Here is a 27,296-nt window from a genome sequence, read left to right as displayed (position 1 = left end):
TCCAATGAGTCAACTCTTTGCATGAGGTGGCCAAAGTACTGAAGTTTCAGCTTTAGCATTATTCCTTCCAAAGAAATCCCAGGGCTGATCTCCTTCAGAATAGATTGGTTGAATCTCCTTGCAGTCCAAGGGACTCTCAAGAGTCTTCTCCAACACCACAGTTCAAAAGCATCAATTCTTCAGCGCTCAGCCTTCTTCACAGTCCAACTATCACATCCATACATGACCACAGGAAAAACCATAGCCTTGACTAGACGGACCTTTGTTGGCAAAGTAATGTCTCTGCTTTTGAATATGCTGTCTAGGTTGGTCATAACTTTTCTTCCAAGGAGTAAGCATCTTTTAATTTCACGGCTGCAATCACCATCTGCAGTGATTTTGATGGAGCCCCAAAAAATAAAGTCTGACACTGTTTCCACCATTTCCCCATGTATTTCCCACAAAGTGATGGGACTGGATGCCATGATCTTCGTTTTCTGAATGTTGAGCTTTAAGCCAACTTTTTCACTCTCCACTTTCACTTTCATCAAGAGGCTTTCTGGTTCCTCTTCACTTTCTGCCTTAAGAGTGGTGTTATCTGCATATCTGAGGTTATTGATATTTCTCCCGGCAATCTTGATTCCAGCTTGTGTTTCTTCCATCCAGCGTTTCTCACGATGTACTCTGCATATAAGTTAAATACTCAGGGTGACAATATACAGCCTTGACGTACTCCTTTTCCTATTTGAAACCAGTCTGATACAGGACAGATACTTAGTCAAATTGCAAGTGACCAGTTAGAGCACATATTTTGACCCTGAATATGCCTTCACGCTGTATCAAGATGACTTGTTAGTGTGTTGATCTACTGGACTACACTGTTAATGCCTTTGATCAAGAATTAAGCTTATTCATCCTTATGCTTCTTGGGCCTAGTGCTGAACTTGGCACATTGCCAATGTTCAATAATTGCTGTGGAGGAATTGGAAGTAGCATGCCGTCTTTGATTTGTCAGAGTTTGAATCAAAACTAGAAAGAATATGCATCAACAGATGAATGGATAAAGATCATGTGGTATATGGGGAATGGAATATAATGGAATACCCACTCAGCCATAAAGAAAGGATGAAAATTTTGCCATCTGCAGCAACATGGGTAGACTTGGCATTATGCTAAGTGAAACAAGTTAGACAGAAAGACAAATACTGTACGATATCACTTATATGTGGAATCCAAAAAATACAAGAGACTAGTGAACATAACAAAAAAGAAGCAGACTACTCACAGATGTAGAGAACAAGTTAGCAGCTGTATACTGTCATTTGGAGTTAGAGTCAGTATAAGTCAGTGGCAAGGAATATCAGTTGTTTTTGTTGTCTGTTTCCCATTTTCTTTCCAGTAACAGCACCTCTATTTTCTTTAAAGGACCCACTTATTCCCTTCTCTCAGTCCTTGAGGTTGGGGCTACGCTCCATTTCCACTGGCTTGGTTGGGGATTGGACCCAGGCTCATGACAAATCAGTGCAAGTCATTTCCAAGGTCACTACATTTGGCTCAGAATTGGGCACCTGATTAAATTTAGACCAATGAGAGAATGATGTCTAGGACACATTTGTATGCTCTTTAGGATGTTTCAGTGACAAGTTGAAAGCTGTTGGGGACCTGGATGTGGATCCCAAGAATCAAGCTAATCCATAGAAAGCAGAGTGCAAGGTATTATCATTTGATCCCTAATTCAAACCACCCCCGAAGGCAAAATATCCCATCTCGCTTTTTAATTCCACAAACAGAAATTCCATTTGTGCTTAGGTCTGTTTGTATTGAATTTGTCTCCTGCAACCACAAAACTCTTAACACTCTGCAGGTATGAAACTTCCATGTACATAAGAATCATTTAGGAAAGCTTTTAAAATGCAGATTTTCAATGTCTATGGCCAAGATACAGGTTAGGGCCCATGAACTTGCATTTTAACAAACAGCCTGAGTGGGTCTAATGTCAATGGTTGAGGGACCAATACTAGAGAAACACAGAGAGTTCATGCAAGTGATAACAGTAAACACCAATAATCAGAATCAGAGGAACTTCAAAGTATTAGCATGGTGCGTGCATGCATGGCAAGTCACTTCAGTCCCGTCAGACTCTTTGTGACCCCATGGACTGTCGCTCGCCAGGCTCCTCTGTCCATGGGATTCTCCAGGCAGGAATAGTGGGGTGGGTTGCCACGCCTTCCTCCAGGGGATCTTCCTCACCCAGGGACTGAACCCACGGCTCTTATGTCTCCGGCATTGGCTGGCAGGTTCTTTACCACTAGCGCCACCTGGGCAGCCCATTGACATTGGAAGTAAAGAGCTCATCCTTTGTTTAGTTATCAAAAATAGGAAAATTCATTGAGGAATCAGGAGTTTATTTCATATTCGATTCTTTTCCATTTAGGAAATCTCTTATTTCTCTCCTTTTTTTTTTCTTTCCTGCTTTACGTAGCGTGATCATATGTCTCAGTTTGTCCAGGACTGCCCAGATATCCACCTGTTGTTCTGGTATAATTATTAATAGCACTTCTTCCCGTTCTTAAAATTGTCCCTGGTTTGGATGATAAATTTTATGGTCACTCCATTGCTTCAGGGCAATCTATACAAGTTCTTTGTCATTCAGGCCTCTTACTGTGTTTTTCCAAGTTTTTTTCTGAGCCAAACTTTTTTTTTTTTCTATTTTATGACCTTTACTAGCAGAGACTGAAATCATTAATTACTGCCAAGTCCAAAATCCTCAAAAATCTCAGGAACCCAGGTAGCTTTGGAATAGCATATAAACTTACAGTAAAATAAATAAAGTTGTCTAGAATGTCTCATCGTTCTCAGGGCTGACTCATTCTAGGAAAGCAGCCTATGAACCCAGAATCCCAATGGGAAATGCATTAGAAATGGGAGTAGAACTCTGTGTGTGAATATATGGGAGAGATGATATTGCTCTGGCAGGTTCATATTGGGTCTAAGAGCCAAACTGCTAGAGATTAATTCTGAAACAACTATCACTTCTGGTCAACTGATTAAAGGATATGGTGCTAGAGAGACAAGAGAACCAAATTCTTTGGCAGGTGAAGAATGTGACATTAGAGCCATTTTCAAAGATTTGTAAGTGGAATAGATAATGTGCAAAGGATGTTTCTTGCAGTAGGTTAAGTTTCTGCCAGTCTATTTTTTAAAAATTTAAATTGCTACAATTTTCTTCACTGATGCTAATTTTATATATTAAAGCAATACACACAAAATAGCTTTCTTGTGTTTTATATGTAATTAAGGAATACCTGGTGTTTAGTAATGACTTCTTTTCTTAAGTTAGGTATATACAGTTCTTGACTATTCCAGGAGATGTTATGGTTCCATATGCATATTTTTAATGTTGGAGGAATTTAGTTCAGTGATTTCTATCTAAGGACCCTTGTTTCAAGATAATTTGCCCACTGCTTGTTTGGTTCTACTCAAACACAGCTGTAAATTCTTTCTATCTAAATTTGGAGATGAAGTGGCTGATGGCTAACATTTACCATCTGGATGAGGGGTGTGTTGGGTGGGAGAGAACAGAGAGGACAGGGCGATGCATAGCTTCACTGTATAGCTGGGGAGTCAGCTCTAGACTTTTCTATATCTTGCATCCCTTTCCTGTTTCTGACCTTTGACTTTCTAGAGTCAAAAGCAGCAATGATAGCCTATATGAGCTTTCTATCAATCTTATAGGACTTAATGTCCCCTTTTTAGAGCTAATAATATGTTAAGATCCACTGTACTTCTCTGAAATTAAATCCATAAATAAGATAATCAAGCTCCACATAGAAAAACTCCACATCGATTTAAAAAAAAATCAATACAATGTCATATGATAAATTAAAAAAACATTATTTATGAAAATAACTCAATAAAAATAATATACATCTCAGTATATAGGTGTTCAGCCTCGACTCACAGAGCCACAATAAAGTGGTCAAGTGCTAGCACAGAAATTTAGGTTTATCCTGAATGTAACAGCCATAAAATGCAGACTGACATAGGTGTGTTCTATTAGTGCTTCAACTACTATGAGTGGCCCTGCCATTGGTGACAAGTAAATTCTTGGTAATATACAAAGAGGAGAGCCTTCTGTCACGTTATATAGTGGTCTCAGTCCTTGAAAATGGAGTATATATTAAAACCTTGCAAAAATATTGTGTGCTTACAAGACTGAGTTCTATGCTGTGAAAATGGTGAACAGTTTCTTTTTTAAAATTATTATTGTTATTATTTTTACCTATATGAATATTTGGAGAAGCATTCAAAAGTCATGTATGACCTATGGAAATTCTTCAAGGTATGAGAGTAACTTACGCATTCCTGGAGGTTGGTTGCTCTCCCCACTAATGTGGGGTCCCTCCCCACTCAGTTTCTGCAGTGCCTTACCCCAGGCATGTGACAACTAAAATTACACACACTCACATCCCCCTCCCTGCCCCCACCGCGCCCTGCCAATCCAGCCCTGTCCATTTCCAAGGAGCCCTTTAAAGGAAGGTATTGACTCCATTGAAAGAATCACCCATGCAATCCACTCAAGCCAGAAATCATTTACATTAGAACTAGTTTCCATTTATTTTCTTTCAAATTACATTATTGGAGGGATCCCTTGCTAAATTCCAGTTAAAATGGAAGAATCATCTGTTCAAGGTAGATTGGTAGATTGTCAGACAACTGTGGAGATTGGATAGAATCTCTGCTATCCTTCATGTATGTATTCTATTTAAATTACAACCTTAAATTTTCAGTGAGGTAAAACAACAAATATACATATTTTTTCTCACCTACTGGTTTGTGGGTCAGTACGGATTTTGCCATGGTTCAGTTAGTTAGCTCTGGACTGAGATCAGAAATGTGATTACTGGTATTGCCAGTGCTGCTGGAAAATTTTTTTTCTTCTCATTTTGAGCATCACTAGCAGTTTCTGATACACAGTTCTCAGTGAGAGAGGCTAATTGGTATAGCTGAGAACAGAACTTTAGCTGCAAGGGAAACTGAGAACATGAGTTTCTTATATTTTCATCTTATTTTGTGCAAGGTTGAGTTTTTGCCCTAAGACTCATAAGGCAGGTATATATGTCAGTTTTCATTATGTAACAAACAACTTTCAAAATTTCAATAGCTTAAACCAACAATTATTTTTTCCTTATATTGTATATAAATTGTGGATTTGCATCATCATAATCTTATTAGAATATGAGTTGTTAGAACAGTAACCATCTCAGAAATTGCATTTCACTGTGCCAGACACAGATAGCTTGGTGAACTGGCTTTTTAAATTACCAGCTGGCTGTGACAAAACTTCCAATTTCATTTTATTAGCCAGAGCAAATCGAATGGTCACACATAATTCTAAGGAGGGTGCAAAATATAAACTTGCCACGTGTACAGAAGATTCTGGAAATATATGGTGTACTGTTCTAATGACAACCATGATGGGAAATTTCCCAAAGATGGAAAAGGATTTCAGATACTGGTCAATAGAAAAACCAAGACGACAAATGTCCACAGAGACTGTCTTATTTATATCTTTCCTGTGTATTACCATCTTTCATTGTAATTCAGTAGCTATAAGTAACATAGTAAGAGCTGATTGAATGTCTGTTGAATAAAGGATATGGATGTAATTATTTAAGTTACTGAATCTCACTATACTGGAAGCTTAAAGAGTGATACTTTTCTATTTTAACTCCACTATCTAAAGTGTGATAAGAGTATTGTGTTGTTTGTAGGCAGTGTTGCATTTAGAAAGCTTGAGGATCAGAGTGGCAACCTGGAAAGAGAAAAAAGATGTTTATCTCAAAATTCTTTCAATGTGTTCACTTGTTGGTTTCCCTTACAGTAGGGACGCTTTGTTCTGTAACCAGTACAGAGTTTGGGTTATGGTAGGTGTTCAAGCTGGAGAAGGCAATGGCACCCCACCCTAGTACTCTTGCCTGGAGAATCCCATGCACAGGGGAGCCTAGGAGGCTGCACTCCATGGGGTCGCTAAGAGTCAGACATGACTGAGTGACTTCACTTTCACTTTTCACTTTCATGCATTGGAGAAGGAAATGGCAACTCCAATGTTCTTTCCTGGAGAATCCCAGGGATGGCGGAGCCTGGTGGGCTGCCATCTATGGGGTAGCACAGAGTTGGACACGATTGATGTGACTTAGCAGCAGCATCAGCGGCAGCAGGTGTTCAAGAAAAGTAGTTCTGCTATCATTCTTTATTTATTCTAAGGTTACCATGCCCTCTCCAAGGGATCTTCCAGACCAGGGATTGAACCTGGGTTTCCCGCATTGCAGGCAGATTCTTTAGCATCTGAGCCATCAAGGAAGCCCTATTCTTAGGAAAGTCACTTCAGTTTAGTCATAGGTTCTTCAGCTGCACCCGTCCCTCACGGGCAGTTCAGCTCAGTCGCTCAGTCATGTCCGACTCTTTACTACCCCATGAATCGCAGCATGCCAGGCCTCCCTGTCCATCACCAACTCTCGGAGTTCAGCCAGACTCATGTGCACTGAGTCAGTGATGCCATCCAGCCATCTCATCCTCTGTCATCGCCTTCTCCTCCTGCTCCCAATCCCTCCCAGCATCAGAGTCTTTTCCAATGAGTCAACTCTTCGCATGAGGTGGCCAAAGTATCGGAGTTTCACCCTCAGCATCAGTCCTTCCAATGAACATCCAGGGCTGGTCTCCTTCAGAATGGACTGGTTGGATCTCCTTGTAGTCCAAGGTACTCTCAAGAATCTTTTCCAACACCACAGTTCAAAAGCATCAATTCTTCGGCGCTCAGCTTTCTTCACAGTCCAAGTCTCACATCCATACATGACCACTGGAAAAACCATAGCCTTGACTAGATGGATCTTTGTTGGCAAAGTAATGTCTCTGCTTTTCAATATGCTACTAGGTTGGTCATAACTTTCCTTCCAAGATGTAAGCGTCTTTTAATTTCATTGCTACAGTCACCATCTGCAGTGATTTTGGAGCCCAAAAAAGTAAAGTCTGACACTGTTTCCACTGTTTCCCCATCTATTTGCCATGAAGTGATGGGACCAGATGCCATAATCTTCGTTTTCTGAATGTTGAGCTTTAAGCCAACTTTTTCACTCTCCACTTTCACTTTCATCAAGAGGCTTTTGAGTTCCTCTTCACTTTCTGCCATAAGGGTGGTGTCATCTGCATAACTGAGGTGATTGATATTTCTCCCGGCAATCTTGATTCCAGTTTGTGCTTCTTCCAGTCTAGCTTTTCTCATGATGTACTCTGCATATAAATTAAATAAGGAAGGTGACAATATACAGCCTTGACGTACTCCTTTTCCTATTTGGAACCAGTGTGTTGTTCCATGTCCAGTTCTACTATTGAAGCAACCCCTCACAAAATGTCTTAGTAATATTTGCCTTTTGTGTTGTAAGGATCGCCTATAGAGGAATACAATTGTGCGATTGTAGTTGTCATGTGATGCACTCACAGCACAGTGCCTGCCATAAAGGAGGCATTCAATAGACGTTTATTCACTTTTATAAGAGTAACCACTTGCTCTATTCTTTACGTGGAACGGGGGTGCAGTGTGCATACATCAATACAAAAGTTTGCCTAGGATGCAGCGATTGAGGAAATTTTGACAGTCCGGGTAACAACAAATCAACAGCATTAACATTCAGTGGGCTTAGGCCTCATCTCCCAAAGGTTAAACACTTCACAACTGCCAATGAGGTGCCTGGGCCCGCGTTCCTCCGTTGCTAACCAAGGTCCCTGCAGCCAGCGGTCAGCCAACTGCCGCAAAGCCCCGCCTCCTAGAGCGGCCCTCCAATCGGCCGCGCGGCCGGCGCCCAACCCTCTTGCGTCACGTGACGCGCCCAGGCCCGCTTCCGGCGCGTCGCGGGTGGCTGACGTTGCCGGGCCCGGCGTCGCGTCAGGGCTGGCCGGCGGCGGCGGCGGCGGCGGCGGCGGCGGCGGCGGCTGAGGAGGCGATGGCAGCGGACATCGAGCGGGCTTGAGCGCTCGGACCGGCTCCCTACCCGGCGCGACCTCGGGACCGAGCCCGCGCTGCGGCTCCGGCTCCCTCCGATCCTGCTCCCTCCACGACCGCTGCCTGGGCGGAGGCCGGTGGCGGAGGCCCGGGCTGGCCGTCCTGTTCGCCTCCCGGCTCGGCCCCGGACAGCCCGACAACTGTGCAAAAAAGAGGAGGCCGAGTCGGTAAGAGACAGCGGCGGCAGCAGAGCCTGGAGCCCGCCGAGCCCCCCGCCTGGCCGACCGGGACACCCCCGCGCTGGTGTCTTGTCTCTGGCCCGCGTCCCTCCCCGTAACTCGCCGCCCCTATTGTCTGGGCGCCGCCGCTCCGTCTCCCCCTCCCTTCCTTCCCCCGCCGCCTCTCGACGGGGGCCGGACGGCTGTCAAACCCGGAGGCGTCTCCTACACCCTGCGAGCCGGGTCTGAGCCTTTCCTGTCGGCCTCTGGTCACCTCCCTCCCGCCCCGCAACACCAACCACCCCCCTCCTTCCAACCAACACCGTTTCTTTGGCCCCGAGGCCATTCCCTGACCCCGGCTTCACTCTCCCAGTGTTGGTCTTCTAGCTAAATTTTCTCTTACCGCCGTTTGTCAGGTCCACAAGTTTCACAGTCCTTACATATTTTTTGCTTTCTTGTTCGTTTTCCTTTCCAATTTTTTTTTTTTACCCTCTTCGTTCTCTCTGTCCCCCTTTCTCTTTTGCTTCAAGTTTTAACCCCTCAATAGAACTGTTTACTTTGTCTTACTTTTCCTTAACTCACATCCCTCCCCACCTGCCCCTCTCCATTCAAGAAAAGGAAATCTTGCTTTTTCTGAAACGTCATCCAGAAGCACCTCTGAGAGGATTGTATGTCCTAACTTTGTCACTTCTTGAGGGTTCTAAGTTTGATCCTAGAAAATGTTAGTGTAACTGGTCGGTTACCCATCCTAAGTTTTCCTTGTGAAGAACAGCAGGAAAAGTGGATTCGATTTCTACGCAAAATGTTTAAGTAACCGCCTTGGATGTTGCGGCACTGATCAGACCGTTATTAAAAATATTCATACTAGTGTTTCTTTTATACCGAATGCCCTCTGGCTGAGCCTGCTGTTAACTTTCATGCACTAATCTTCGCTGTTGCCATGGCCGGCAGGAGGATATCATCCCTGCCTCCATCTCCCCCCTGCTTGCCACTCCATGAGTATTTATGTTTGATTTTTACATATTTTTTTTATGGTATGTACTTTCCCTTACCTAGCAGATTCTTTCTAAGAGAAAAGGGCAGTTGGTTTTTATGCTTGCTGTTTTGTTTTGTCCCTTTTCACTTGTGACAAAACCAATGAAAAAGCATGGTACAGTTGTGTGTTTTCTTCTATAAATTGGGAGGGAGCATAGTCATATTTGTAATTCTTAATTTCAAAAAGGTTTTAGGGATTTCTCCTCTCCCACATTAGCAATAGGTTTCTATTCCTGATTAAATATATGTTAGTTAAAATTATTTAATCATGTGCTACCAGGTGGGAGATCATAGGTGGTGAAAAATCCTAATCACTAGAGGAATTACTAAAATTTTTACTAGAAGTGTGTGTACTGTTTCTTTCATCTTTATGTTCTTTAGTGCCTTATCAAGTGCTTTATAAGGCACTCAATAAATATTAGTTGAAAAACTTGGTTAATTTATTCTCTCAAGAATTTCAGTAGTCATGTGCCAGATCACTCAGTTGTCCTGATTTTTCAAAGATGCAAAACATTTTCAACTGTTACCTTGAAGAATTTTCTTGGATATTTTCAAGTTAAAATTTAAAGCACTTCAACATTAGTGTTAGTTCTCATTTGTTCATTCTTTTAAAGTAGTTACCTTTTTAATGTCCTTTTTCTTAATTTATTAGTAAGATTGCCTGCAAGTTGCACAGTACTTTTATTAGCAATCATCATTCAAATTTCTTAAAAATTTGGTGGTTATTTTAACTTCTCATTTAATGTTTAAAACGTTGTTTAATCACTTGTGCCTTTTATGTATCAGAACCTAACATTTTTTTTTCTCTCTTGAGGTAGTGAAAAGAGAATCCTGAAGAATAGGATCTCAAGATGAGTAAAAAGCCCCCAAATCGTCCTGGAATCACTTTTGAGATCGGTGCTCGTTTGGAGGCACTGGACTACTTACAAAAATGGTATGGAAAATACGGAGCCCCTGAAGTAAAGCCCAGTGTCTGTAGTCTACATGGGTTGGTTAATTTCTCTTTTCCTGACAGTGGCAGAAACATTACCTTGTTCACATTTTGAATAAGTATATTCATTGTTTTTTAGTTTTCCTACTCTTCAACAGATATGGCAGTTATCAGCACTCTTGTGTACTTAATATGAGCTCTATGGGTGGTGGGAGAGAGAAAGGGTTAATCTAAATAGGTTCCCAAGTTTTGTATAAAACTTGATATAAATCTATTTTGGGGGGGCCTCTTTCATACCTGTTTTTTCAAACTACAGAATATGTTGATGGTTAGCATAGTTGTCATTGACTATTCCACCTGAAACCAAAATCCAGTATCTCTCTTTCCTCCCCAGAGTGTGGTGACCTAAAGGCGAGTTTTCACTGTTTCTAGTTTTAAATGAATAATCCTTTCAGGCCTTCTCTTACTTCTTCTCCTCTACCTGCCATTTCTACCTCTGCCTGTGGTAAGTGGTGAATTCAGATAGTTCCAGCATACCCCTGCATACAGTGGTGTAGGAGAAATTGGTTACCTGGCATAAAATCACTGCCCAGAAGGAGAGAGAAGAATAGCATACACCAGGATGGCTGGACCACAGTAGGAATAAGAATTCTCTCTTTCTGCTCGGGAATGCCTTCCTCATTCTCATTCACTGGTCTCTAGCTCTGCTCTCTGGGTAGATGTCTCTTGGTGCCATTCTCAGCCCCCTACACAGAGATGGGCATTGGAAAGCCTCCTCTCCTGGTAGTGGTTCAGCCTCAGCTCCACTTGAAGCCCATTTACTCTGATGAAGGGTCTAACAGTTCAGCGACTCTACCAGACTTTTGGACATTTTTTACAGTTGTCTTAAAAATGTAGTGGGCATGTTGTAGATTTGTCTTTGATTGATTTGTATTAAGTCAACTTCCTGAGTTGGCAGTGGCAGGCAGAGAAATCTTGTTTAGTCATGATGTTTGACTTTAGACCAGCCTGGGGTTTTTGTCTGATAGCATCCGGTGTTGAAACTCTGCACACGTCTGTGACCCCCAGCTTAATGGGTCTTTTTGGGTCAGTTTGAGGTGGGAAGGCAGTTATTTGGCCTCATGCCACCAGGCTGCATCTCAGTGAGTGTTTCTTTCTAGGGGGCTTACTTACTCTCATAAGGTGGAAAATACACACAGTGTTCTTAGGAGGGGCTTGGAAAATACCTGGGAACCAGGCAGTTTAGCATCCCCTCCTAGTCGTGATGGTAAACGTTGTCTCTAGGTGTTGCCAGTTGTTCTGGGGTTGGGATGCTCTCTGTGCCCCTAATGGAGAGCCTCTGCATTAGACTGTACAAGGAAAGATGTTATTTTAGTCCATAATTAACTCTCTTTGGTTTTGATTTTGACCAAAGGAAACTTTTTACTTTGAAGGCACTCATAGTTGAATCTCTCTGTGATAGAAGAGGATGAGAAATGCTACTTCTTTGATGTTAATCTTTACTTTTTTTTCTTTTGTTAAAGTTACTAGCTTAAATTTCTAGTGTAATTCATGAGATTCTTTTCTTAGGCTTCCAAACTGACAAAGTTGCAATTGAATTAGCTTCCAGTTTTGAAAAAGTAGATAGTTTATTAGTCCTTCCAGTGGCCTTCAGAGATATTGACATAATTAATTTTGGTATTTGTAAGAAATTCACTTACGGTGAAATGCTTCCTAATTCATTAGCTGTTAAATCAGTGATTCAGTAGTTAAAAGAAAAAGATTATGAAAAAGGACTACTTAAAAAATTAAGTCTGAGTTTGCTTTTAGAGTATGTGGAATTTCAGAAAACAAAGTTATACTTTAGTTTTTTCACTGTCTTATGCTTCTCATCAAAAAATTTCAAGTGCTTAGATAGCGTGATATCATGCAGATATACTCATTCATAAAATTTAGATTTAATTTAAATGACCCCAGTAATAATGGTCTCTTTAAAGTCAGTAAACATTAACCAAAATAATCACATATGATAATCACTGACACTTGTCAGTTTGATTTTTATGCATTCATTTATATGAAGATTTTAGCATTCTGTTATAGTGGTGCTTTAATTAAAAACAAATTAATAGTATTGTATATACATATTTTAGATAATTGAAAGAAATAATTTTCTTGTTGTGACTTTATTTATGTCAGTAGTCTCAAGAACTGTTTTGGCTTGGGTGGCCCTTTAATTTCTAGGACAACTAATTGCTAAGATTTATTGAATTTTATGTGGGGCAGAAAGAAATTGTGTGAGACATGGTGCTCTTAACAGATTTAATTTCTAAATGAGATAAACTTTATTCTTTATGTTTTGTTAAGGACCATTCTGTATTCCATATAAATTCTATACATTTTTGCTTTAATATCAAGTAAAACTATTGAAGGGTTATTTAAGTGTTGAAAAACTTTGATATTGTTATGAGGGCAAAGCAGTTAATCACTGAAAATACACTGAACTTTCATCCGTCCCAGTCTCCTTTCCTTCATATTCTCTTTGGGTTGCATCCATATTGAATGCATCCATATTTTATTCCTCATTTATTCGTTAAGCTGGAATAGTAGTGAAGCCCTGCTTGACATAAATGTCTTTTGAATTGTAGGCATTAGACAGGGAGGGACATGCAGGAATGCAAATATTACTTACTCTCTTTGTACTCAAGACATTTACAATAAGCAGTGTAGCTGTTATTAAGAAAATGACTTCTCACAGGTTAATACATTAGCTCTTAAAGAGAAACAGAAAAAATTGTGATAGTGAGGCACCTGAATGCCAATTGGTCTTATATGTAGCAGGTTTTTCCTATATAAGGAAAGGTAAAGGAAAATATTTTTTTAGTATGTGCCCTAGAAATAAAAGGATAAACTCTAAATTTAGTGGGCAGAAATAAAGTTAAGTGCCTACAGTTAGGCTTGGGGTAGAGTTGATTTAATAGGAAGACTGAACCTATTTTTCTCTGGTAAAATACATTATTGTTCCTTGAGCAAATCATATCACATACTCTTTGGAGTTCAGAAAGATATTTCATCCTTGGAAATACATTTCACATTTTCAAGTAGCAAATTATTATTTTTTTGCTTTCAGAGTAATTTTCCAGCTACATCAGAAAATCCTGGTGGTTTGATTATTTACCAGTACTAATGAATGCAGGGTCTGAGAAGCCAGAGAGAGGCCACTCACCTTCTATCCCAGTGTTTGCTTTTAGATACCTGGATCTGTTCTCTGTGAACTAAACCTAATTCTTACTGAAAAGTATGGGTTGCTTTAATTTTAAAAAAATTTATAGTCTTACTCAAAACATTTTGTTTTTTTTCGTCAACAATCTTTTAAGTTAAAAGTCTTTAAAAATGCTAATGTTTACAGTTAAGACAATCAACCATTTTCTTTCTTATCTTTATATCCTAACCTAAACACACTGGCTGTATAATCTCTTGGATGCAGTAACATCATAAGGATGAAAATAGATACAGATTGTTGATACAGGTTGTGTTTGGGAAAAGAGAAGTTCAGAGTTGAAGTTATATTTGACACACCATCAGTGAATTCTAAAGAGGAAAGAGTCAGGTTGTCACTTTCTGATCTTGTAAATACGGGTAAGTCCTAGAATTTGGTTGGTTTAGCAGTAAAATGAAAGCAGTGTTACTTACTTTTACTTATTTTAAGGATCAAATAAAATAATGTATTTAAACTTGCTTCAAATTATATGAAGTAATAGTTAATTATAAAGCACTGAGGTAAATGCAAGGAAAGAGGAAGAGTTGAAAAATCTTCAGGGATCTGAAGACTCAGGTGTGTAAGTTTTTAAATACAGCCTTAGTGTTGACGTGAGAATGATCTAAGATACAGAAGGAATATCATGTCATTGCAACATGCTATAAACCACCTTTTTGAGGTGATAATAAAAATCTTTGTTTTTAGAGTTTCATAATTTACAAAGCACCCTTAAGATATTCAAGTATCTAATCATTCTGAGTATTATTTAATAAGAAAAGTGATAAAATCATACCAGTTTTGACTACTGATTTAACTTTAAGATTGAAATTAAAATATTCTATAGCAAATGATTTAGTTGTGAAAACAAGTAAAGTAAGTGTGTTCTGGTGTTACTCTTAGAATTGAAATTATAAAGTTAGTTTAAAACATTCAGATGAGTTATGCTCTTCTGACCTTTTTTGGAATATTTCTATTTAATTCTCTTCTAGATCTAAAGGAAAGGAAAATGAAAGATTAAAAAAAAGTGGAGATGTCTCCAAGTGTCAGAGTTTGATAGAACAGTATAAATTTGAATTGGCAAATGCTGTTTCCACACATTTGGAGTTTTTTGAACTGTATGGAACATTTGCAAATGTGAGTTTTTAAAATGTTCATGAACAGAATTTTGTAGAGTGGGAAAATTGAATAAATTCAGATTGTAGCAAGTACACATACTTTATAATTTAAATTAAAATTTTGTATTATCTGAATTAAAAGAGTTGTCTTTTTCTAATCGGATTTGCTATTCAAAGGAAAACACTAGTAGAGGGAAGCTGTGTGGTCTGTATTTGAAACAGAAGAGGAGTGTTCCTGAAAAGGAGTGTGTAGATCAAATTTTGCTGGGAGAAATTGAGGGCAAGAAGAGAAGGGGGCGACAGGATGAGATGGTTGGATGGCATCATTGACTCAGTGGACATGAGTTTGAGCAAACTCAGGGAGATAGTGATGGACAGAGAAGCCTGGCGTGCTGCAGTTCTTGGGGTCGCCAAGAGTTGGACACAACTTAGCGACTGAACGACGACAAGATCAAATTTAAAAGCTGAGAACATATTTAAATTACATTAGGTGAGTTTGGAATTTGTAGAAACCATGGGTGAATACTTTTAAAATATTCTTTTGCTAATGTAAATAAAATATGTCCTTTTGTACATGGAACTTCCCTAAATCTCTTTGTGCTTGGAAGATACTGATTCTAATTTTGGGTCACTAACTACCTTTGAAAACCTAATTTCAGCTGTAGACTCGGAAGAATGTACAGTCATATTTACACACCAAAATAATTGAATAATCTGTTATGGGTGGTGGTAGGAAGCTTAACGGGTAACTCCAGACTAAGGACCCTGTTTGTAGAGAATTTCAAATTGAATTTTGTAAGATTTACAATTTCTGAGATTCTTTACGATAAGAAAGTCACAAGTTTTGAATCCTAAGATCTAAGTGAATCCTCAGTTTAATAATCATCAAACAGGTCTACACCAGTGTACAAACATTTTAGTTCTTTAATTTTTAAAATTTCCACTTAGAAAGCTCTGAACTTTTTTAAAAATAGTTTTTTGATGTGGAGTGTTTTTAAAAAAGTCTTATATTGAGTTTGTTGCAATATTTCTTTTGTTTTATGTTTTGGTTTTTTGGCTGTGAGGCATGTGGGAGCTTAGCTACTAAACCAGGACTGGAACCCAGGTCTCCTGCACTGGAAGGTGAAGTCTTAACCACTAGACTGTAAGGGAAGTCCCTCTATGAACTTTCAAAGATAAAGTTCTCCCTTTCTCTCCTCTGTTACTCCCCACAAAAAAATGTTGAAAGCAATATTAGAAATAGGTGTAGAGTAGACATATTTATTTTAAAATACGCCTGCTTTGTTCTTGTGGTCTTTTCTCTTATATTCTTTCATTATGTTAGTTCATTTTTTTTTTTTTTGGCTTTTTCTTGCTCAACTTTTTGTTTATCCTAGTTTTCTTGAAAGGCAGGAGAAAAGGAGTATTGAAAAAGGTAGATATAACTAGAGTCAGAAAACATGGCTTTAGGTACTGTTCTGCCATGAACTATGGGACTTTGGAGAGTTCTTTGCTTTAATGTCCCTAAAATGAAGGTGTGACGCATTCAGTAATCTTTCAGGTCCGCTGAACTAGAAACAAATTCTTTTATCTACTTTTTACCTGTTGAGCAGGGGCAGGTATTTTAGTCTCACTTTTAGATGGGTAATAAATGACTTGAGGCAGAAGTAAAGTAGGTAAAGACTGGAAGTCACATGCAGTGAGTGTGCTCAAAACTGCCAGACTGTAGAAGAAGAGAAAATTAATTGAAAAAGATGGAGAATGGTGAATATAATTGGAAACAAATATTTAGAATTTTATAGTACTTGTGTTATAGTGGTGTTGGGAAGGTAGTTACTCTTTCTCCATCCTGCTGTTCTGCTCATTTAAATGCTTTCTTATTAACTTTAATTTTGAAATTATTTAGAATTGAAACTAAAGGCTTTAAGAAGCCAGTAGTTATTCAGTAGTAGACTTTAACTTCCTGTATGGTATCCATTTACTAACAAATTGATTCTCTGACTAAGTTCATTGATGCTAGTAACTATATTTTAAAAGTGATTCAGGTGAAGTCCAAAAGAGTGGTTCTCAAACTTGAGCCTGCATCAGACTCGCCTGAAGGGCCCAAGTGCTTTGGCATTTTTATATGACTTTGTATTGAAGAACTACTAACCGTTCCTCCTACCGCCTCATGCAGATCATTAATCAGCATACAAAAATTCTCTTTTTACTAAAGTAGAAGCTGGTATATAAGGTACATTATTTCTGTCATTAAAATTAACTGAACTTGGAGAGAATTATTGTAATAAAATTGAGGAAAGAATCTAGATGTTTAATATTCAGTGTATATTAAAAGTGTTTTCTCATTGCCAAAAACCCAACCCTCTTCAGTGAAAAATGAGTATGCTTCTAGTATATCATGGGTAGGTAAGGTACTAAAGAATAAGCTACTAATGTGAAATGAATTATATGCAAACCCTACTCCTTTTACTCATAAAAAGGTGCCCAGGAAATTTCATTGAATTTTAGTGGGTTAGTCAAGAATGAACCTGAAAGTTTTGGGGATGTCTTGAAATCTGGTTACCACTATAAAACACTACTGCAAATGAATTATGACTTAATTGTTGAAAACTAAGCATAGAATAAGAATGATATTTATCAAACTATTAAGAAATTTCATATCTTTTCATTTTTAAAGTCACCTAGTGTTTTTCTTAGTTCCCCAACAACTCATATCCCAACTTTCCTATCTTAACTTTTACATGTAAGTTATGACAGAATCAAGCATGTAAGTTAAGCTACTTTTTCCCCTTATATTCTTTTATCATCATAGTGTAATGTTTCATACTTAGACATAATTGAGGTGCAGTTTGCCTTTTTTTTTTTGAGAATTTTTAGTAATAAAACAAGAGTCTGTTTGCTTAGTCTTTTTATATGGGGTGAGAGGAATGTTTATTTTGTACAATAATAAAAGCTATTTTCCATGCTTTCTGGCTAACAAAAACTTTTTGCATCTTGTTTCAGAAACAGAAGATTAAAATTAAATCTTCAGGAGAAAATAAACATACAGCTTGATTCCATATTGTTTTTGTGTCTCTTGAGAAAGAGCCCCCTGTATTTTAAGTGCTGCAGTAAGGTTGACAGGGGCTGAAAGTGATTAGTTTTAAGATGCAGAATATATGATGATCAAAAGCATATTCTTTAAGGATAGACAGACCTCCATTCAGGGATCTACCACTTACTGTTTCGACTTGAAGAAGTTACTTGTCTTCCAGAGGTTCTATGACCTCCTTAAATAACTGGAAATAATAGTAGTACCTAACTCAAAGGGTTGTTTGAATATTTAGCAAGAGAGTGCACTTTAAGAACTTTTCATGGTCTCTGCCACATGGTAACCAATTAATAAATGCTAGCTTTAATGGTAATAATAGCATAAACATTAGTTATTCTAAGAAAATAGAATCTAATAGGAGAGAAGTCACTGTAAATTCCTAAAATTTTAATCATAGGTGTATAAGCATATATGATTATGTGTAGTATATTAAATTAATTTTTAAGTGCCTAATATTAAGAAATGGTCAACTGCAACCTGCGAAGGTTAGTGTTTGGGGTTTTGTAACAAATAACAAAGTTTGATCATGTTGGCTTGAACAAATTATATGAAGCACATAAACTTGGAGTAGAATATTGGTGGCATTTCTGGTGGAGTGGGAAAGGAATTTTTGATAGTCTAATTGATTCTTATGGTAGGAGATGGTAATGAGCATAAAAGGTTGTGTTGTAAGCATTTTGATTTGGTCAGAACCGAGGGCATGAGTGCATGTAGGCACAGCAGGAGATTCAGATGCTGAGGAGGTAGAGCAGCAGGAGTTTAAATCCAGTGATCTGAAATGAAACCTTGGTTTAAAAAGTGGCTGCCACAAGTCACTAGGGGAAAATACATAGCTAACTCTGGTCTTACCCTTCTTTGCTGCAAAGATTATGAACAGATAGGAAGCAGGGTGATCTGTTTTATGTCGTATGTGTATCTTCATGACGAATCGCTCTGAAAAGACCTAAGGGATAATGTGGTGAGATCCTTAGAATTCAGTGTTGGATGCAGTTTTGATGTATATAACCATCCTCTGAGTGTTCTTAAAATTTAGATTCTTTGGATTTATGCTTCATTTTGGGATATCAAATTTGAATTAATCAAAAGGGTTTTGTTTTCAGCATGTTGTTCAAGTGTGAAACAAATTAACATGCAATACCTAGAAGCATGTCATCTAAAATTACTGTTCTAATAGGTGACATTATTGTAGTTATAATCAGTTAATGGGGGAGAAAACACTTGAAAATTACAAAGCATAATTAAATTTAAAGTGTTTCCAAGAAACTAAAAATTTTAAAACGTTAGGAGTTTATAAGAATCTTAGGTTTGCGTTTGACTTCATTCTACATTAATTTTTATTATTTGGCAGATAAACCTCTTCTGACAATTATATGTAAAGAAGGTCTCTATTTCTATTTCTTATAATATGTTTTAGTCATTTTTTATGACACATTGAGAGTTTCTTGCTAATGCAGTTCCTATTCACAAGACTGTTCTGAATTGTTAATTCTAACTCCTGGAGATCCTGCTAACATTTAAATTACATTTAAGTCATTTTTCAAGTGTATTTCATCCTTTAAAAATTGAAGAACTACTTTATCCAAGAGAACACCTTGTTTAGGTATTCTCTCTTGTGCTGCTGCAGTATACTTTTACTAGCTATTACATTATTTTGTAACTGTATTACCTTATTTGATTCCCTTTTCTTCTCCTCTCCCTCCTGAATTTGTTGTTTGTAGCTTTATTCCTACTTTAGTGTCTGACATTCAGTGAATTAGAGACTCAGTGCTGAGTTAAATGAAATGGATGAGGAACTGTTAATTTTTTAATTTGTGTAAATTAGAAATTTTACTGTCTTACCAATATAAACAAGGATTATTATATAAAATACATAATTTGAATAATTTATTGTGTCAGTTGCCTTTTTGATTAACACGGCACTTGTTCAGATGATGAGTGAAATCTCATAGTGAATTCTGATGGTCTTTGGGCTATTTGATGGTGTTCAGTGGGCGGTAACCTGCTGATGAGTAGTTAACAGCCATGTCCTTTGGCTTATGTGCTTTAATCTGTCAGGTTATAGTTCTGACATAGCTGCGTGCCCATCACTGTTTTCTCACTCCCAGGGATGTGGAGCACCTATGGTCTGACTGCTAACAGATGGTCTTGCTTTCCAGAGGACTTTTTTTGTTTTTTTGAATCATGAACCCCTTGGAAATCTGATCAAAGTTGGGAACGCTTCTCTCAAGAGAATACTTGTACACTTCTGGGCCAAACGGTTTTTTTACATATAGTCTCAGGGAATCATGGTCTCCTGATGTAGTTGTCAGTCAGGACTTGTCATGTAAAACAGTTAATAACATGAGCCAGTGTAGTAATTTGTCTGTAATGGTAATTCCCATTGTAGGTTTCTTATTTCTTTTGTGTTTTGACAATAGACTTGAGTTGATGTTATAGGGAACCAATACCACTTATTCAGTGGGTACCTAGTCTCTTTGCTCAGTGTCTGGTTTTTAATGAATTACAGAGTGAGTTCGGAATCCATAAAGCTTGCTACTTTCCAACCCATCTTGTGTAAGCGGGAGGCCTCAGAGACAGTGTTAAAATGCTGGTATTATTGGATGAGGCAATAAAGTGAAAGGTGAAAGTAATTTTTGTTTTTGGTAATGGCCTTGCTTTGGTCGGGCTTCCCTTGTAACTCAGCCAGTAAAGAATCCGCCTGCAATGCGGGAGACCTGGGTTCGATCCCTGGGTTGGGAAGATCTGCTGGAGAAGGAAAAAGGCTACCTGCTCTGGCCTGGAGAATTCCATGGACTGTATAGTCCATGGGGTCACAAAGAGTCGGACATGACTGAGCAACTTTCACTTCACTTTACCCTGCTGTTACAGCCACGGTTGAACTGGACCATTAGAGAATTTTGACCACGCTGATTCAGAAAGAGTCCTGAGAAATCAATTGAGAGATTGCGTACTTAGTCAAGTCACTTCAGTTGTGTCTGAATCTCTGTGAACCCATGGACCATGGCCTGCCAGGCTCCTCTGCCCATGGGATTCTCCAGGCAGGAACACTGGAGTGGATTGCCATTTCCTTCTCAGAAGTAGAATTGCACTTAACGAAAATTCTGTTAAATTCAGCAAGGATCATTCTCAGTGTTTCTGAATGCTGTTTCCGTTAAACCTAATGGACAATTTAGGATGGATTATTATTTTTTTTTTTTGCTAAATTTGCCCAGAGTAAACTGTTCTCTTAAGATTCAAGTGCAAAAGACATGCAAGGGCGAGATAGGCCCACAGCAATGGAGGCAGTCCCTTAATTTCGACACTGATTAATATCATTTAAACAGTGCAAGTAGTTTAAAGTGGGATATGATAGGGAAGACAGATGTGGAAATTTTATGATATTTTGTTGTATCATCATAAGGAATTGTAGAGCTCTGTGTAGAATTTTGGCATTGAAGAATCATAGCCCTAGTTGCCTTCTCTCCATCTGTTTCTTTTGAACCCTAGAGAGGTGCCAACTATGTTATTTGTTTTTGTTTTCTTCTTATCCCTAATTGTTTTAACTCTGAAATTCCAGTCTCCCACTTTTCAGATTTTTTTTCCCAATCATTTATAAATATTTGGGACTCAGCCTAGTCACTGTTCTTTACTCTTAACAGCTTTCCATGATTCATCCTTTGAAAAGCAAAAACAAAAACATTATCACTACATCTTCCAAATTCAGTAAGAAAAATTTTACATTCCATTCATACTCAGTGATAATAAAACATATATTGTGCATCAAAATAATTGCTGTGGTTCAAGATGTAGAGGCATTTGTGAATACATTTGTTCAGAAATATTTTTTATTCACTGAGTATCAAGGCATTACTATGGGCCATCTTGAATAGGGAAATCATTTCACTGTATAGAATAAAATAATAATAGAGCTATACGTTAAATTACCATTTTGTGTATTTTATATGGATAGCAAAGATCTTGATGTTAGGGTTTTTTCCTAAGGTTAACTGATAACCAAATTAAGTACAGACTTTACAGGATTCCCTGTTTGAATATAATGAATGAAGAGGCATTTCACTGGTTCACTATTTCAGGGCTCTTTAGTTTGAACCTAGCTAATCAGTCCCGTCTGAGCGCCCACTCTTCTTTACTCACCTTACTACTTACCGTATAGACTAGCCAAAGGGAACTGTTTCCTGGAAGTGCCCCTCCAATCTCTGGTCCTGAGGTCCTTGAAGACAGAAACCTGTTTGTCTGAATCCTCCTTGTCCAGCTGATGCTCAGCCCTGAATCACATGATGGTTTTAAGTAAATGAGCATTGATTGAATAAATGAGTAATGCTTTTATACACTTTACCTTTGTACCATGTTGATTAGTCTGAATCCCTAAAGTCCCCCACCAGGACCAACGTAGGTAACTTCTCCCAAGAATGGTCGCCAGGGTGCCAGTTTTCTCTGAAATATTAGCTATTGCATCTTATGTAGGATTTTTGTAAAGTCAACTATACTTCAATGAAAAAAGGCAAATTATATTCAGGTTACAAAAAAAATAATGGCAAAGAGAAATCAAAGTTAAAATTGGTACTTACTGCTCACTATCTTCAGGGAAAACTAACTTGTGAGGAAATATGTTAATGAGCGAATTAACTCTGAAAAATTCATGGTTTTTCAGAAGTAAAAGCTTGATGCAAAGGAGAAAAAAAGTGTTTTATAAACTTAACAGTTTTACCAGGGAAGCCCATGTATGGTATAATTACTTTGATATAGGCCTTACCGCATTTCTCCTGTAGGCTGTTTGTACCAGTTAGCTCTGCCTTTGAATACTCTTACATGTGTGTCCTTGGACAGTCTTCATCTATTAAATGGTGACTGTGTTATCTGTACCTTGGATGGTTACCAGGAGCTAATGAGATAAGGTATATAAAAATCAGCTGATGCTCAATAAAGGAAGAACATAGGGCCTGATGGATTTATGACTCTCAGAAATATCATGCTGCTTCTCTGTCTCCTCATCTGACTCTAAGCTAAGCTCCTTGAAGATAAGGGTTAGTTATGTTTCCTTTTAACCTGCCATTTGTTTGTGTACATTTAATTGTATACATTTAGAATTTGAAGGAACCTATAGAATAAACCTCTTATTTTCTTGTTTAAAATAAAAGATATAAACACATAAATTAGAAACTTAGTTTTTATAATTGATAGAACACCTTTTATAGTAGTTAAATGGCTACTGAATGTTGAAAAATAAAGAACCTTATCTCTAGGCTTCCCTTAATGCTATTGACCTTTTTTGTTTCGATTTGAAAACCAGAGCAGCAGAAACAAATCAGCAAAACTGCAGAAGACAAGCATTTTTGATTCTAAATGGGGAATCGGCATGTCCACCTCAGGGAGGGAGTGTGTTGAGCCCCTAGGTTTTCCTGTGTTCGTGCTTCTCTTTAACAGGATGTTTCCTTACTCACACCTGTGCCCTCTAAAGAGTGAGACTGCTAACTCAGCTCTGAAGAAATGTACAGATTTTCTTTCTTTAACCTCACGTGTTCACCCTGAGCATTCCCACAGTAGCCAGTTTGTGTCTGTCACTGTGAAAGTGCTGGGGTGCGAAGGGGACCATGACAGTCCCCGAAACTCACAGGCTCTTGTGATTGCTAACATCCTGTTTCTGAGATGTCTGCTCTCTTGCGAAGTGTTAGTAAATACTTTGTGATGAAAGGGTTACATGCTTTGGTTGTAGTGAATGCCTTATTTCTGTCTTGTTGACAGAACCAAGAAGTCTTCAATAAAGAAAATGGTTTATTTAATCCAGTATTTTCCTAACTTATTTGACCATAGGACCCCTTTTTTTGCGTCACATGTGTTAATGTCTCAAAGGCTGTAAATGCTCCATAGCCCACAGGTTAGGATCCTGTGCAGATGATTGTGGCGAGATGGGTGCAGTGAGAGCACTAAGGGGTGGAGAGCTGGGGGTCTTCACACAGGTGATTCCATGTTGAATCGGATCTTGAATGAGGAGTGTACAGAGGAAGGGAAGGGCAGCTTAGGTCTAGGCAGAAGGAACAGAACTGACAAAAGCATAGGTGTTTGACAGGCATGGTCTGTTTAAGGAAATTCCAAATAGTTCAGTGTCGTTATACTGAAGGGAAGAAAGAAGCTATACCAGAGAACGATTCGGGGCCCTTGAAATGTATAAAAAGCCCTGAATAGCGTGAGTATGTGAAGCAGGTAGTACTCAGTTCTTAATTTAAAAGTTATGTGAGGGCTGTTTTGCTTTATATTTAAATTTATGTCAATATAAATTTATATTTATTCTTCAGGGAAAATAAAAAACTGATACAGCTAGTAAAAGTATGAAATAAACCGTATGGCTAAATAATCTACTGTGTGCTGCTGTTGCATTCTTAGTGTTAGCTCATGTTACTTTGAAATATCTTTGAGTCTCTGTGAAGATTACATATAGTATACATTAAGAATTATGAAGCTTTTTTTGGTTAAAAGTTTCAGGTTAACTAGTTTTTATTTTGGAATTAATCCTGGGAGAATCAGCACATGTGAAGACAGAACAATGTGATACTGTTTTTATATTCTTAAATTGAAATTTTAACTAAGATTTCCATACCATCATTAATACTCATTATGAAATATTGGAAAGTATGAAAAATAGAAAAGAGAAAGTACTTTATTGTCATAGACAAATGTATGTCATTTTTTGCTTGACCAATGTATTACTATTTAACATTTTATATATTTATAATTCTAGTGAACACAGTACTGCTTCTTTACATTTTCCTACATTTAAAGTTGGTATGATATTCCATTCAGTAGATATACCATAGTTTATATAGTTATGGACAGTTTTTGGGTTTTTTTAACCATATGGTTTTTATGTTTTTGTTATACATGTTTTGTGTATATAGTTCCAGAATTAAGAACATGTTTAAAGCTTTTGATGCATGTTATTAAATTATTTCCCAAGACAGCATAATTTATATTATAAATAATATAATTTATATAACTACTGGGATCGAACTATTAATATTTCAGTAGGTCTTGAGAGCAGTCATCAAAAAGAAAAGACAAAGACTAAAGCAAACCTTGTTGGTCAGTAGTTTAAAAATATGGATCCATATTGTTTATGGGTATAATAGTAAGCAATATTTCAGTTCATACTTTATGTAAACAAATGTAAGAATTTTCTCCTGATATGATGGTTTTTTTTATTTTTGAGGTATCCATCACGAATTGAAAAAATTGACTATGAGGAGGGCAAGATGTTGGTCCATTTTGAGCGCTGGAGTCATCGTTATGATGAGTGGATTTACTGGGATAGCAATAGGTTGCGCCCCCTTGAGAGACCTGCATTAAGAAAAGAAGGGCTGAAAGATGAGGAAGATTTCTTTGTAAGTAGCAAGCCTTTCTGTTTGCTAGATATGTAATGATGTATTTTTTAAAGGAATTCTGTTAAATTTTACAAAAGCTTGTTTTTTTTTTATTAAGGAAATGCTTATTTATTATACATGGTATTGATCTTAAAAGTTGTTTAAAATAGGATTTTAAAGCTGGAGAAGAAGTTCTGGCTCGCTGGACAGACTGTCGCTATTACCCTGCCAAGATTGAGGCGATTAACAAAGAAGGTACATATTTGAAATGATCTGAGAATTAAAATGGGATTTATAGTAAAATTTAACTATATTTCTAATTTTAATTAATGCATGTAGTTGTTACATGTAGCTGTTACCTCTCTTTGATTTATACTTAATCAGTCTTCTAATATTCTTTTTTTAGGATAAAAATTTAATTTGTTATGTATTTAATTCATTATGTATTGTATAGAATAAGATGATACTTAATATCCTGCTTAAGTAGAGTATTTAGGTTAGTAGTTGGTTAAAATTTTTCAGCTTTTTCAGCTTTCAGTTGACAGGTGTATATTATACACAGTTTCTTTCTGCTTCTCTGTTTTCAGTTTGCTTGCTAAATTATTTTTATGACCATCTTTACCTGAGTGCTAAAGATGCAGGAAAATTCAAATCAGTTCAGGTTGGAAGTAAAACACAGTACAGTGTTTTCTGAGGAAAGAGTGAACTTTACCAACATGAGGATTTCCTTTCTTGCATCTTTTTCCCTGCCCCCTTTTAATTAATTTTTGTAGACAATTAATTTTCCTATTAGCCTTTTGTGATATCTAACATTAATACAGAGGAAAAGTTACTGAATTTACCAGATACACTGAAATTAACACAGAAATCAGGTGTGCTAGTGTGGCATAAAGCAAGAGAATCTGTTGCACAGATAATTAATTTTAAAACTTGTAGACCGACTAATTTGGAAATGGATTATAAATAATATTTAAATTATTATTGGAATATACTTAAATATTTCAAATTTCTGACTTTAAATCTCATTTAAATAATAATTGTGAAATACTTATATTTTCCAAATCAGTAGTACGTTATTTTTCTGTTACAGTGATTTCTCAAACTCCACCACTCATTCCTTCTTTTTACTAAAGAAACACACTGAGAGAATTCCCTGGCAGTCCAGTGGAGAGGACTCGGCACTTTCACTGCTGAGGGCCTGGGTTCAATCCCTGGTGGGGAATTTTAAGATCCCACATGCCATGCAGCAGGACCAAAACCAAAAAAAAACAAACCCACATTGATATGTTTTTTGCAAGAAGAGCATTTAACTTAAGTAAGGAGATACTGACTTTACGTTGTATCTTGAAAGACAAACAAATTAGCTAGAAAAGCAGGGTTGAAGAGGTTTTCTGGCAGAAGAAATGGTATATGCAAAAGAATAGAAGAGAGACATGCCGTTTTTAAGGAACTGCAAGTCTTTGATGTGACTGGAGTGAAGGATTCCTTTCAGGTTTGTAGAATAACAGAAGAGGTGAAGGAAAGAAACAAGAATTGATATATGAAGTCTCTTGTAGTCTTGCTAAAGAATTTAGCTAAGGATTTAAGCTGAAAATTTAACAAAAATTGAGAAAAATTAAGAGGTAAGAGAAGATAGAAGAAAACATTTAAAAAGAAATACAGTAAAAAATGTTAAGTGTGAAAAAGTAAGTTACAGTTGTCTGGCTAGAATTGATTATGTAACTTTACAAAAGCCTTAGTCTAATTTATTGGTTTAATTAATTGAAATAACAGATACGGCTGTGAGCTTATTACTGGTCACCTGAGGGACATCTCAGTTGTTAAGTTTTCAGGTTACTTCTTTCCTAGTGGGGCCTTTAAATCATTGTTTACTTAAACTTCTGGAAAGCTGTATTTCAGAGCTCACGTTCCCGTGTCTTATATTGGCTCCCCAGGCGTCTAGTTCAGAGCCTAGCACAGAGTTAGGAAATTGGTAACAATTTTTGGAAGGAAAAGAATCCATTTCGTTAGGTAATAGGATCTTCCCCAAACAGAAGAAAAACCATGACTAATTCCCTGCTCCTTGGAAGAAAAGCTATGACAGACCTAGACAGCGTATTAAAATGTGGAGACATCATTTTGCTGACAAAAGGACCATCTAGTCAAAGCTATGGTTTTCCAGTAGTCATGTATGGATGTAAGAGTTCAACTGTAAAGAAAGCTGAGTGCTGAAGAATTGATGCTTTCAAATTGTGGTGTTGGAGAAGACTCTTGAGAGTCCCTTGGACTGCAAGGAGATCAAACCAGTCAGTCCTAAAGGAAATCAGCCCTGAATGTTCATTAGAAGATGCTGAAGCTAAAGCTGCAATTCTTTGGCCAC

General features: G+C 37.6%; 1 protein-coding gene across 28 annotated transcripts in view; it reads left to right on the top strand.

Moving 5' to 3' along the window:
• The first annotated feature begins 7,849 nt into the window (after positions 1-7,849).
• The window catches only part of PHF20L1 (PHD finger protein 20 like 1), a 68,987-nt gene continuing 49,540 nt past the window's right edge, over positions 7,850-27,296 (top strand). For 6 of the 28 annotated variants that reach the window (XM_069599854.1, XM_069599852.1, XM_069599861.1 and 3 more), the window contains exons 1-4: positions 7,868-8,205; positions 10,046-10,165; positions 24,787-24,958; positions 25,108-25,192. In XM_069599854.1, the coding sequence (XP_069455955.1) occupies positions 10,083-10,165; positions 24,787-24,958; positions 25,108-25,192 (340 nt within the window). In that variant the 5' untranslated portion in view covers positions 7,868-8,205; positions 10,046-10,082. Of the gene's footprint in view, positions 8,206-10,045; positions 10,166-13,625; positions 13,778-14,386; positions 14,532-24,786; positions 24,959-25,107; positions 25,193-27,296 lie in introns of those variants that run through there. The other 22 variants (XM_069599863.1, XM_069599862.1, XM_069599842.1 and 19 more) reach the window with 10 other exon arrangements.

The sequence above is a fragment of the Ovis canadensis genome, chromosome 9 (assembly GCF_042477335.2).
Source record: "Ovis canadensis isolate MfBH-ARS-UI-01 breed Bighorn chromosome 9, ARS-UI_OviCan_v2, whole genome shotgun sequence".
Taxonomy (NCBI): domain Eukaryota; kingdom Metazoa; phylum Chordata; class Mammalia; order Artiodactyla; family Bovidae; genus Ovis; species Ovis canadensis.
Note: the sequence above shows the minus strand (reverse complement) of the source record. Positions and strands in the feature narration are given on the sequence as shown.